At 49.3% G+C, this 13150-nt stretch overlaps 4 protein-coding genes across 4 annotated transcripts; 2 read left to right on the top strand and 2 right to left on the bottom strand.

Moving 5' to 3' along the window:
* Positions 1 to 3196: 3196 nt before the first annotated feature.
* Positions 3197 to 5397, top strand: FPRO_09213 (uncharacterized protein; the record flags this gene model as incomplete). The annotated part of the gene is made up of 2 exons (XM_031232581.1): positions 3197 to 3699; positions 3756 to 5397. The coding sequence occupies 2 exons, from the start codon at positions 3197 to 3199 to the stop codon at positions 5395 to 5397; spliced, it is 2145 nt and encodes a 714-aa protein (XP_031082504.1).
* Positions 5398 to 5782: 385 nt separating this feature from the next.
* FPRO_09212 (uncharacterized protein) lies at positions 5783 to 7165 on the bottom strand (the record flags this gene model as incomplete). Its single annotated transcript, XM_031232580.1, has 2 exons — positions 5783 to 6885; positions 6934 to 7165. 2 exons carry the CDS (start codon positions 7163 to 7165, stop codon positions 5783 to 5785), a joined length of 1335 nt encoding a protein of 444 aa, XP_031082503.1.
* Positions 7166 to 8152: 987 nt separating this feature from the next.
* Positions 8153 to 9137, top strand: FPRO_09211 (uncharacterized protein; the record flags this gene model as incomplete). The annotated part of the gene is made up of 2 exons (XM_031232579.1): positions 8153 to 8526; positions 8582 to 9137. The coding sequence occupies 2 exons, from the start codon at positions 8153 to 8155 to the stop codon at positions 9135 to 9137; spliced, it is 930 nt and encodes a 309-aa protein (XP_031082502.1).
* Positions 9138 to 9809: 672 nt separating this feature from the next.
* Positions 9810 to 11963, bottom strand: FPRO_09210 (uncharacterized protein; the record flags this gene model as incomplete). The annotated part of the gene is made up of 1 exon (XM_031232578.1): positions 9810 to 11963. The coding sequence occupies one exon, from the start codon at positions 11961 to 11963 to the stop codon at positions 9810 to 9812; it is 2154 nt and encodes a 717-aa protein (XP_031082501.1).
* Between the last annotated feature and the right edge of the window lie 1187 nt (positions 11964 to 13150).

The raw sequence follows: 13150 nt of genomic DNA, 5'->3' as shown, positions 1-13150 counted from the left end.
AGCCATGAGCCCGATCGTCGGGAACGCACGTTGTCAACGGATATCGGAGACTGGGGTACCTCTGATGGAAAAAGCGCTGTTTCCCATGTCGGTAAAAGAAGAAAAAGAAACGAAAGGCAAAAAAAGATCAGGTCATTTCGGGGGAACACGACGCTCGGATCGATTGGTCATGGATCCATTTGGACATGGGCATGGGCCTGAAAACGGGTCTTGAAAACTCTCGAGTCTGGGCTTTACTTGACAGGATCTAGAACCCTCCCCTTCTTCGGCTCGATGGGCGTGTGTTAGCACCCTACGTGCAGATCTGAGAAACGGGAATCAGCGATGATATTGATAGCCGGACTTGACAGTGATTGATAGCTGCAGACTCGCGATAGTTGCAACCATTGCAGTGAATCGTGTACCAGATCAATCATCCAAAGCAATTGCATCAGCTAAAACATTCGAGTCCAATTCACGGGTATTAGAAAAGCCCCCATCAAGTCGTGATGTCATTGATCGGCTAAACTGACTGGACCCTGATTTCTCAGGAGACCCTCTCTCTTCTCTCGATCTCAGTCAAGCCCTCAACCATCACCACGATCACCAACACGATAGGACACGACACGCGGTACGCCACAGAAACTCGACAGCCCGCAACGGATCCATTTCTCACGACGTCTTGTTCCGCCCCTTGTTGTGTCTCAGAACGTTTGTAGGCAGCACAGCAGAGCCAAGTAAGTCAGTGTAACAGTTGCACACGCCCCCACGATGGCGATGATAATGTCGATAGCCATGCCGCTGCATCGCATCTCAATCGTTGGCGCAACACCAGATCACGTCGTGCACATTTGGCACACACAAGACAAGACAAGGAAAGGAGGAGAGAAGTGAGGCGGAGACAACATCGAATATGCGTGCGCAAGTAGCAGGTGAGGCTTGATAGGGGAAGCACAGCAGTCAAACGTTCATCCAGGGCGAGCAATCTGTGATCAATTAAGACATGATTGACGGTTTACGGATATGAGGGTTTCTGTTTATGGAAACCTTCCCCTTGTCAAGTGTCAGCTTAGGAACGTCAATCATCAACGGTCTACGGAGTAGTTTTTTGCTAAGTTTGGTGATGTTCTCACCATTGGATTCAGCCCCACCCCACTCAGTGCTCACTGTGCCTGAGAGACGAGACATGAGGGCTGAGCCTGGTCGGACACGCCCTGAAGCCCCCTGCAAGCCTCCGGCCCTAACCTACCTAAGCAGAACAACTTGAGGATGAGGTGCGATGCAAGACTGCGCGTCGTCCCGCCCCAGGACCAAGCAGAATCACCTCACTCACTCACGCTTGGGTTGCAATTGCTGGCTGAGAGGTAGGGGGAAAAGCAAAAGATCATCGCTTGGAGCGAATAAAACTTGACACACTTTAAACTTTTTTAGCAGCCTCTTTGCTCCCCGTCCCCTGTCATTGCTCCTGCTGTGGCCTATCACTGTCCATTCGCTTGAGCCTTACCCTTAACCCCTGTAGGCTAGAGCTCCCGTCCTTGGTCCGATCTAGAGGTTCGTTGTAGAGGCATGGAAATCGACCTCTGGATCACGACAAAGCAAAGCGCATCGTAGCAGCATCGCAAAAATTCACAGTCAAATCAAATCATCATAGCAATGGCGCCGCCGCAACAACCGGGTTCTCCGTCATGGGCCGATCAGGGTCCAAATGGCGATTGGTCTCTTTTTGCCTTTACTCTTGCTCTGTTTTCTTGTTCCAAGTTCTGATTTTCTTTTCTTTTTGTTCTACCGGTATCTCCATCGCCATCATCATCACCATCACTATCACCTCTTATTGCCGGGTTTTTACCTATTTTGGACCTTGCCGTGGCACCGTATCCTGTTAAACGACCAGCTATCAAGCTATCACTCTCCTCCCCAAACCAAAGGAAAAAAAAAAGGCGCTTTTATGATTGTCCCGGGTTGCTAGACCTGGTCAAATCGGAGAGTTATTAGTGTATCGATCACTGCATTCTGCAGGTCCGGTCCCTGGAACGAGAAAATTCGCCGTGGCCTGGCCCAACGTTAGGAAGGAGGATCTCCATTCACCTCCTGTACCTACCTAGTCTAGATTCTTATTATCATCGTCATCATCTGCATTCAACTCTCGCCTTGTTCTCTCATTTCCCCTGTTGCATTCTCCTCTTCTCAACTGCGGTTGGTTGAAGTTGATATCTATCCCTACACACTCACTCGACTCTTCTGCACTCATTCTCTGTCTCAGTCTGCCTTTCAGCTCTAGACACCCTCTTCTCAGCCATCTAGACTTGGCCTTTGAGTCAAGTTGAGCTGAACCGGGGTTCAAACAACTTCACTCCCGCCTCTAGGGGACCTGAATGCCATCATCATATCCACTATCAACTACCAGGAGAACCCACCCGTCACTTCACTTCACGCTAGGCTCCCGCCTAGCTTCCTCCATCCCATTCAAGGGTCGTGGGCAGGCGATATATACACCCCTGTGGCTACATCTGCATCAAGGCTACGACGTTGCTTCACGGTATATCTGGCCAGGAACCGTTGAAGCTGCTAAACTAAGCTAAGACGAGCTAAGGTTATAGCAGCAGCCAGGTCCCAGCTTCTGATATCCATGATCTATTTGATATCCTCAGTATCCGCTTGTTCCCCATCCATCTAGTCAGACCAGACTTCTTTAGCTCTGTCTTAATCACTTACGCAATACCTACATACAACCTTACCCGCTGCCCTTCTACCTTCGAGACTCTTCTGTCGAGTTACCAGACTCGTTCGCTTCTGAGAAGTTTCTCTTCCTATTCAGCTTTCCTTCAACTTTGTTTGGCTACCATTACACTATATCGTCACAAGTAAGGTATCCAAACCCTTGCTAACGCCCACAAATATAATCGACTTTCAAATCAACCCAACTACTGTTGCTGTTGCTGTTGCTGTACCGTACACGGCCCAACCAAATACCTCCCACACATCTCCCCCAGCCGTTTAAACGAAGCCACTCAGTGGCCCGAATATTGAACCCTCATCCCAGTCCCAAAACTAGACCCCTCCCGCACAACCACAGAGCGGAAGGTCTGACAGCGTCTCCGCCATTTCAAGATATCTGCCTTCGGATCTGAAACCAGGTCCCTGAATCATAGATCATACCGTAAACGCTCCATTTACGCCTCAACTTATATTACGACAACGACATTGCAATCTTGGCATCATGGCTGGGAATAAGCTCCTCGTCTATCTACTTCGACGCGATCTCAGGGCAATCGACAACCCTATCCTTCACCACCTGGCCACTTCTGACCATGGCTTCACTCATCTCCTCCCCATCTATATCCTCCCCCCCCACCAAATCGAAACCTCAGGCTTTGTTGCTGAAGGAAAAAAGTCCCCCTACCCCGAGGCTCGAAGTCAGGTAGGCCGCTTCTGGAGATGTGGCCCCGTTCGAGCCAAGTTCCAAGCTGAGTCTATCTGGGATGTGAAACAAAATCTTGAGGACATCAGTAGTGGCATGCTAGTTCGTGTCGGAAACTTCGACAACGTCCTAAAGCACTTGATCAAGTCCCTACACGATGAACATCAATCTGTCGACACGGTTTGGATGACCGAGGAAGTATCGAAAGAGGAGGTTGATGATCAGAATGCTGTAGCATCTGTATGTTCCGAGAACAACATCAACTTTAAGCTTTGGCAGGACGAAAAGTATTACATCGACGAGTAAGTTTAGCCCTCAAGGAGTCCATACTGAATAATTCACTAATGCTTGTAACCAGTCGTGACACTGGTTTGGATGATCCCAAGGAGCTTCCAGATGTTTTCACAACCTTCCGCAAAACTCAGGAACCTCTCCGAGAGCGTCCTCGCGCCTCTCTCCCTCGTCCGCAGGCCGGATCGTTACCGCCCTTCCCTTCATCGTGGGCACTACCTCAGGAACCTCCATTTCAGATTCCTGACAACTACAACGACTTTGAACAACGTCTCTTAGAACCTATCAACAGTATGGTGCCAGACCCTCCAGTCTATCCTGAAGATGCTCGATCTGCACATCCATTTAAAGGTGGAGAGAACCCTGCCTGGGATCGCCTTTACCATCTCATCAAGTCAGGCTCTATGACTACTTACCAGGAGACCCGCAATGGCTTATTAGGAATCGATTACAGCACCAAGCTTTCAGCATACCTGGCACTCGGATCTATTTCAGCCCGCTGCATTCATGAAGAACTTGTCAAGTTTGAGGACGGTCAAGAACAATCCTACTCTAGAGCTATAGGCTTCGGACAGGGAGAGAACGAAGGCACCAAAGCTGTCAGATTTGAGCTCTTGTGGCGGGACTACATGCGATTGTGTACCATGAAGTTTGGCTCACGTCTTTTCAAGCTCGATGGTTTTAAGGGAGCCAGTGGCAAGTATGATAAGAAGTGGAAGACAGCTCTGAAGGAGGAAGCCGATGCCAATCAAGATCCTTCACCCGAGGAACTGAGTGACATCATTGAGAGGTTCCTTCGAGGCACAACCGGCATGGGGCTGATTGATGCCTCGCAGCGAGAACTCTATCATACCGGCTACACCTCGAACCGAGCCCGACAGAACGTCGCCAGCTTCTTCACAAAGCATCTTGGCATTGATTGGCGCTACGGAGCTGAATGGTACGAGGCTATGCTGGTAGATTATGATGTGTCTTCCAACTGGGCGAACTGGCAGTACGTGGCGGGTGTCGGTAATGACCCCAGAGGTGACGCACGCATCTTCAACCCTATCAAACAAGCATTCGACTATGACAACAACGGAAAATATGTCCGAACTTGGGTGCCTGAAGTCAAGTATATCGAGAGACTGGAAAATGTTTTTCAGGTATGGACGACAGACGACGATGAGCTCATCAAGTACGGCATCATCGATGACATAATGGTCACTCATCCCATCAAGCGGATCGATTTTCAGGTCGACCGAAAACCTCGTGGTCCTCGACGACCTTATCGATGGAGAAGAGGAGGATCTGGGCGTGGTGGTCGCCGAGGCGGAGGTCCAGGAAACGGTCCGGGTGACTACAACGATGGTCGACGCTCGTACCACAATGGGCCTCCTTCACCCGAAAGCGACCGCCAGTTTTACCACGGAGGCGAACCCTACATGCAGAACCGTGGCCAGCCACGAAATGGTTGGTCCCAGCGTGGAAACCAGATGTCGTGGCGAGGCAACTCCAACGGGCATGGTCCTAACAACCACGGACCTTCTTCTGGACGAGGAGGCCACATGGCTCCTTTCCGTGGTAATGGTTTCCAGCGAGGATTCAACACCAATCACTTCAATGCACCACCTCCCAGTCAATACATGCCCAATCCCCCCTGGGCTCCTCAACAATTCTCTCAAGCCTATCACCACCAACTTCCTCCTCACCTCGGACCCCATGTCTAGCGGACAGGAGCGAGGCCACTCTTCCCGCCACGGTGGGCTTTTGATCCCGTTGGGCAGCGCTGGTACTGGAACCAATAGGCAATGGACTATTGGAAAACGTAATAATTGGATTCCGTCTCTCATTTGTCGATGGAGCAAAGCAATAGTGGCACACGATACCTGTTATTTTGGGAAAAGTTGACACTACAGTCAATAGAATGATTAAGGTCGCTAAGGTATATATGTACTTATAAGAAACATCCAGCGGGATCATGGATGTCCTTTCATAGGGCATGTGTGAGTACACACAAGTCTGTTTGCTTTTACTACCGTCTTCAAAATCTTGCCATTCGTGATGACTTCGAGACCGGTTCCATTGTATCATTAATCACTGTCCTTCGTCTCATTATAGCGTCTCATTCCAGGCTCTCCAAGACTGTTTATCCCAAGTTGGCATGCATCTAACCTGCTCTGGTGGATTGCATGCCCAATCTATTGCGCCATCTTCCTCCTGTATTTCAACTATGTCCGACACATAGCCCTTCAGCTTCTTGATATCTGAGGCCTTCTCATCAGAATACTCAAGATTCACACTCGGCACAACTGCAATCTTGCGAAAACCCCGGGACCACATATCCTTACAAAACAATTGGGGCTCGCCTTGAAAACATTCTCCTTTGCGAGTATCTCGAAACCGAAGACCATGTAATAACGGCGCCGCAGTAAACGCTGTAGCCCCGTTCCAGCAGGCGAAGGCCTGAAAGGGCTGCTGTGCGTGGTAACGTGAGCGTGTGCCAGGGGTGTTCCAGAAGAGGTTCCAAGCTGAATTCCAGTTTCCGTCGGAGCCGACCTCGAAAAAGGAGTCTCCTGCTATGGTACGGGCTATCCAAATATCGTAAAAGGTTGGGTCCGGTCCTACGTAAGTCCAGTCCATGGCGCATGTCATGTCTGCGTTGAGACTGCGTCGCTGAAGAGCGAGTTCGAGAAGGTCTTCTGTGCAGGCGGAGACATCATTGATGAAAAGTACTGTTGTTTCGTCTGTAACCTTTACTTGCTCTTTGTAAAGGGGTGTGAGGGCTAGGTTGCGAAGTTGGGCAAGCTTATGGATGCGTGCATTTCCTTGTGCTGGGTTGATATTGGAACTGTTGTAGAAGTAGACCAGTCCTAAGTCTTCTAAGAACGGTCTTAGAGCTGAGAGAATATCGGAAGTGCCGTCAAGGGAGTTTCCTTCAACGATAGATAACACGCAGCGATGAGGTCCAAGGAAACGAACAGCTTCAACGATGCTACCTATCAGGCGTGGGAGAATGTTAATGCAGCTCCGCAAATTGAGAGCAAAGAAATAGTCAATTTGTGAATCTCCAACCTCATCTCCATGTCGAGATTCTTGGAGGATCTTGTAACGATTTTCGTTCAGAGCAGGACACTCAAGACGAGGGAGGACCGTAGATAATGGGTCCAGTATAACTGCTATGTAAGGTGAAATACGCTCAGCGGACAGTATAGTACCTGCAAGGAATGAGTAACTACGAGACATAGAGAATGTGATATACTTACCGTTTGAGATTGTTGGAGTTGGCGTATGCGACGGACTCTCTTCAATCTTAGCCCTTGTTGTCGTAACTGATGTCGTTGATTTTAGACTGGAACTGTCCGCAACCTCCCCTTTCTGTACAGGAGTGTAAGAAACTGAGCGCCAGGTAAGGTGATCGCGCCCAAGATAGAGACTCGTAACGACAAGTAAGAAGCAAAGGACTGCCAGCAGTGGTGCTATAAACCTGCGGTACATGACTTCAACGAAGCAAGAAGATCACTACATGAGTTCATTGCTAATCTAGAAATTATGAGAAAAAAAAGAAGAAAACGGACTGGGCCATAGCAAAGAGGAAATCGGTTCAGTCACAACCAACGACCAACAGCAAGTTCCTTTCTCAGTGACAGGGGATCCTAATACCAGGATGTGATGTGTATTTTTGGGTCGTCTAAGCGCCCGAGTTCAAGTGAGGATACCCCGGTTGTTTGATCTTCCTGAGCAGGCCAATGATGACCCATAAGGCTGAAGGACATGTTCAGGACTTAACCCGATGACAATTTAACGAATAGATTCTATACATAACTAGTTATTAACGTGTGTTGAAATTTTAACAGAATGCCTAAGTCTTCCCAGAACTGAGAAGAGTGATGCCGGTCTTCTTCTCGGTGCAGCAGCTCCCTGGACTTGAAGCTGCATGTTGGTTGTTAGTCGTTGCGAGAAACCCACTCTTGAAATGACAGGACAATACGTTGCAACCAACAACCAACATTTCACCATTGAGCAGTGAAAAAGAGTCACAAAAGGGGATCCTTAACTGACGCAGTTTCAGAGAAATCCAGGTGCTAGAGTCTTCTATTGATAAGTACTTAGATACGTGTATACAATGACCCTCAAAGACTTATACTGGATGACAGGCAACATCGAGAATGTGTAACCCGATAAAAGAAGTCCTTCATATGTTCAAAACTTAATTATAAAGAAGTTAAAGGAAACTAAAACAAGGAACGACCCAATGGTAGACTCTGTGCATGCGCCCCGAGTCCTCGGGTCCTGGTGGCTCAACCAACAACTACACCCATGTAGGTTGAGTCTTGGAAACTGAGAGTAAGAGTGGAAAGCTTGGATCAGTGTAGAATAATAAGGATGCTTAAGGGCCTGCAGCATATTTATCGTGGATTACGATCTTGTAATCTCCGAGTTTTTCTGGCCCTCTCTCCATGTTGGAGTAATTCGACCTTCACGATGAGGCCTCTTTCCTTGTCCCATCTACTAACAGTCTTCCAAATCTTCCCATGCTCCAGTCTCGCTCTCCATGCGGTATTTCCTCTTGTAACGAAGGCCCCTTTTCTTCCACAACCGAGCAACATTCTCGAGCCACAGGCAATTAGTACTGAGCATTCGACCTGTGGCTACTTAGACGGTGACCCCAAGAAGAAGAGAACTGCCGATTCTGGCTTTAACTATCGAGTCGACACACGCAATGGACTCTGGGGCTTTTGCCCTGCGACTGTTCTAACAGCTTCGGACTGTGGACTAGCGGGGAGTTGTGTTGATCGCCATGACTGCTCAGATGGATGTGGTATGACTGGTAGCAAGGGGTTGACGACATTTACTTGGTGTGCACCACTATATACCAAAATTCCTGAGGCCAAGTGCTGACCTGAAGATTAGTGATCGCAAGTCATTCTGTTCCATGGCTCTTCTCACCTCCGGCGTGGATCAGACATACTCCTACATTGCCTGCGGAACTAAAGCCACTACCGACCATTACTATATAACACCAACTATTGACATCACGAAAACGTCCGAGCCCAGTAAATTAAGCACATCAGAGACATCAGAGACATCTACAGTCACCTCCAGTGACACAGCATCAAGCACCACCGATACCACACAAAATGCTTCGACAGAAGCGATTAGCAGTTCTTCGGAAGAAGAAGATCCGTCTGGGAGCTCCTCCCCTCATCTCGGCACCATCATTGGAGGAGTCATTGGAGGGCTCGTTGTTATCCGTGGTACCATAATTACAGCAATATTTTTGCTTCGAAGAAACCGAAGTAAGGATACACAGGCGGGAACAGCAGAGCAAAATACAGCGGACTATTCCAGAGGACTTTGGAGACGCAGCAAGACAAAAGAGCCACAAGAGCTTGGAGGGTGGGACATACATGAAATGCCAGTTATAGAACAGAATCAACGTCGAAGTCCAGTGGAACTTGCTGCGTGACTTGGCAGAGAAGGGCATTTGAATGAGTATGATTATCGGTCAATAGGACTTTTAGACTATGGAGCAATGCGCCACTGGTTATTAGTGCAGCGATATGATATGAGTCGCAAAAATATTGGATTGTGAAATACAAGACATAGAACATACATGCTCAACCAAGCAAACCGCCATGCTCAAGGAGCAGCTGGACTCCGATACGCCGTGGACCGATGATGCTAATAATAAATCCGGCAGTGCCCCAAGGGGAGGCAAGAAAACTTCTATGGCACCTTTGTCCTGAGTGATGAAAAGACTTAGGTAAATTCAGTATATTGGAGTAGATCTTTAGATCAGTTGATTTTGGCACCACGCTTCAAAGTCAGAGACTTTCCCAACCCAGAAGACGCTCCTATCATCAAGTAAAAGTAATAAGACAAAAACAAAGCCAGACACAGACCCGAAAGTAAGCACCGAAGTCCGTGGACATTGACAGTGAATGTGAATTGAGGCAGCAAAGTACATCATGCCTCTTTTGATTAACCCCAAGACTCGCTTCCTTGACAAATGCTGTGAGCCAAAAAGCCCAATGCTCAGGCCTGATTTCTGCTGCGGCCGTTAAGGTTAAAGTATCGTATGAATGGTAACATGACGGTCGTAAATTCGGAGAATGGGGTATTATATATGAAGATAAACTCAGACAGGAATCCAGTCCTTGAGCCATGGGTGAGACTGGTTCAACTCTGGAATGACAGCAGTGCTAAGGCTGCGCTCTCCAACTATATTTCCCAGGGAGTGGTTGATCATTTGTAAAGTAGCACGACGGGAGGGCTCGATAGTGACGGGAAGAGCAGTTGGGGGTGGAATTGGCGCAAGAGAGTTGGGAGAAGGAATGAGATCGAGGTTATCTGGGACGCTCGAGTCAAACTGACCAGTCTCTTTGCGGTAGCCAACATGCACTGAGGGTTCAAACGACGCATCGTCCTTTGACCACCAAGTCCAATGGCGGTACTCTCGACGGTGGCCTCGTTCAATCCAAGGGTACAGATCAGGCTCGATAGTTTCCTTGGGAATTGTACCAAAGGGACGCCAACCGTAGAAGAGGGGCCATGGATCGCGAAGAGTCAGCGTATGACGGTGCTGAAGTAGGGCAGCACGAGGAACAGCCGTGTTGAGGTCATGATAGGCAGTAGCTGTGGGGTCATCTTGATATGATTGAGGTGCCCCTGTCCATACCGCAGTAACTATATCTGGACGAGACAGGGTATCGTACGAACATCCCTCGTCAAGCGTAGTCAGATAGTTGCGGATGAAATCCAAGATTCTGGAGTTACCCAGAAGGAAGAGGCCATGCCACCACATGGCTACCCGAGGACGACGGAGCAGAAAGATTTTGATAAGCATCTCGAAATCGCAGTGTTTGAAGGCAGGCTGAATGACGCTGGTAATGGCAGCCAACCAGGGACTAACGAGGTTGCACTGGATGTCTGGTTGCCAAAATATGCTCCAGAGGACAGGCCCCAGAGCGTAGGGATGCATGCTCAGCGTCATGTAGTAGCGTGCTTCCGCTGTATATCGATGAATATTGGCTGCCTGATCAGCATCCATGGGGGTGCTTTTTCGTGGTTTCAGAGATGGCCTAGGTAAATGTGGTTCCAGCTTGGCCATACGATAGAATGGAATTGCGAGGGCTGCAAGGAACCCAGCCTTGATCGGTGACAGGAGACTTGGATCTTTGGATCGGCGGGGTTCATGGCCAATACCAAACAAGTCACAGAACTCGATCAAGAGGTCCGTAGCTTCGGTGGAAGCCGGGGGCACCGCATCGCTGTCAATCGAGACTTGACCTTCAGTAGCAATGATGAAGCGCGCTTCACTAGTGAACTTTGCATCCCATGGTGCACATGGGCCCCCTTGGCCATCAGTGGCCCAGCCTGGTTGTGGCGCCAGAATCGCACAGAGCCAATGCACAAGCCGCGAGGACGCACCTTCAGGGAGATGAACCAGGATGCCATTCTGGGCGAGATCCCCGATCGTGTCAATCGGGACTGGGCGGAGACAGGAGTTGGTGAAGTGGATCTTCCTGTTCTGGAGTTGCAGTAACCGTGTGGAGAGAATGTAGGACCAACACACGGTCAGGATGGCGAGCCCTTGCGGGGCGTTGGAGGCATCAGCGGTGCCAGCTGGATTGCCATAGTGGCAGGCATTTGGGTCTGAAGAGATGATGCAGTTGATGGGCGAGGGATAGCTGAGGCGAAAATATTTGGTGGTGCCGGTAACGTTATCGAGGTCAAAATCTGGTCCGTCCCGAAGGTGAGGTTCCGGATCCGGGACAAGCCAGGTGGGGGCTCCGGCCAGGACTCCCTTTGGCGGCACTGATTCGGGGAGAGGAGGCATATCCTGGAGCATGATAGACGGGTCGAGGCCAGGAGGAAAGGTGCCTCTTGGTAAGGCCAGTGCCTGGCTCACAAGCTGCTGCCATGTATAGCGGCCATTATGAAAGATGCGGCGGACGTCAAGTTGCTTCGGAATCAGGGGATCGTCCACATTGTCGGCGACGGCAAGGAATTGCTCCTCATTCAAGGTCGGGAAAGGTTTAGAGGACCAGAATGAGTCTGGCGCAGTAGAAGCAGCGGTCAACTCAGTGATCTGGGAGGTATGAGTTTCTTCCTCGACCTCTGAATGAGCACTTGTATTTTCAGGTTGGGGTACAATGGCAGCCTCAGAGAGGCCAGTGACAACGGTAGAACTCCAAGCAAACGGACGGTCGAAAGAATTGTCCAGCTCGTAGTCACCGTTGAGGACCCAGGACCGGACATGGTCCATTCCTAGGTCCCATGTCATCTTCATTGTGACAGAGGGAGATGTGAGTTTGCTCTCAGTGGTCAGCCAGTCGGTGTAAGTGATCAAGACGACAACAAGTCCACTTGACGCAGGGTTTTAGAGACCAAGCATAAGTAAAAGCAGAATCCTGTTGACACAAGATAGAAGAGAGAAAAGGATAATGAAAAAAAGAAATTGAGGTGCGAGAGAGATTCGAGGTAAATATGAATGAGAGAGATATGGGGATAGAAAAGACAGGGGACAGTGTAACAGAGAAAAGCTGAAGATTCCGGTGGCCACCCACCCTGGGAGACGTTGTGTATGTGTGTATGTATAGGAAAAGAAGCAAGCAAGATGCAGCAGAACTGACTACAGTCAAAAGCGTAGAATTTCGGGCTGGGGCGGGTATGGCTGTACTTGGGCTATTGATACGCGGCGGGCCTCATCTCGCATGCCATGCCCATTGTTTGTGCTTGTCAGTTGGACCATGATGCCTGTGTTTGACATCAGTTGTCCAAGCCATGACAATGCCCTTCCTTGACCTTGCCATGTGTGTAGAACACCGAGAAACTATAGCGGGTACCAACGCTGGTTGGATATGGAACGGGCTCAGCTGGTTCAGCTGGGGGTGTAAATGGAGATGGATGGAGCGTCGGAGGAGCCGGGTCAGAGTCAAAAGAGGATCTGAAAATGACATGAACAGTTCAGAGGTTGAGAACAGGAAAGACAGAGACACTAGACTAGACAAAGAGGGTCAGAGAGCAGAGCATCAGAGACAAGACACGGGAGCTTGCAGGAAATGTCAAAGTTGTGGACATATCAGAACCCCTGTCAAGGTTTTTGGTCTGGCAGCGTTTCCACGACAAGAAACAGAGCCAAAGCAGTCTTGTAAGATGAAGAAAAGCAACTTCAGGTGGTTCTGGTTGCAGCAAACTAGGCAATTGGAGGGACGGGGGGGAAACATGGGTGTCACAAAGACAGGGAGCATAGTCTAATGAGGCGTACAATAACTACGAAGCGGAGATCAAGCCGTAGGCGAAGCGGAGATGGCGACGACAAGTTCGGCAGAGCAGAAACGAGATTTAGAATTAGCAGAGTCGTTGTAGAAAGGGACAAAAAGAAAAGAAAGAAAAGATGGTATAAGGCAGAGGAGAGCATGACTGAGTCGAGTGGACATGGCTTGATGATGAAGGATGACGGTTTAGAGAGGGTTG

Source organism: Fusarium proliferatum, assembly GCF_900067095.1.
Source record: "Fusarium proliferatum ET1 genome assembly, contig: FPRO_scaffold006, whole genome shotgun sequence".
Lineage (NCBI taxonomy): Eukaryota > Fungi > Ascomycota > Sordariomycetes > Hypocreales > Nectriaceae > Fusarium > Fusarium proliferatum.
The sequence above is the reverse complement of the archived record's forward strand: the minus strand, read 5'-3'. Positions and strand labels throughout refer to the sequence as shown.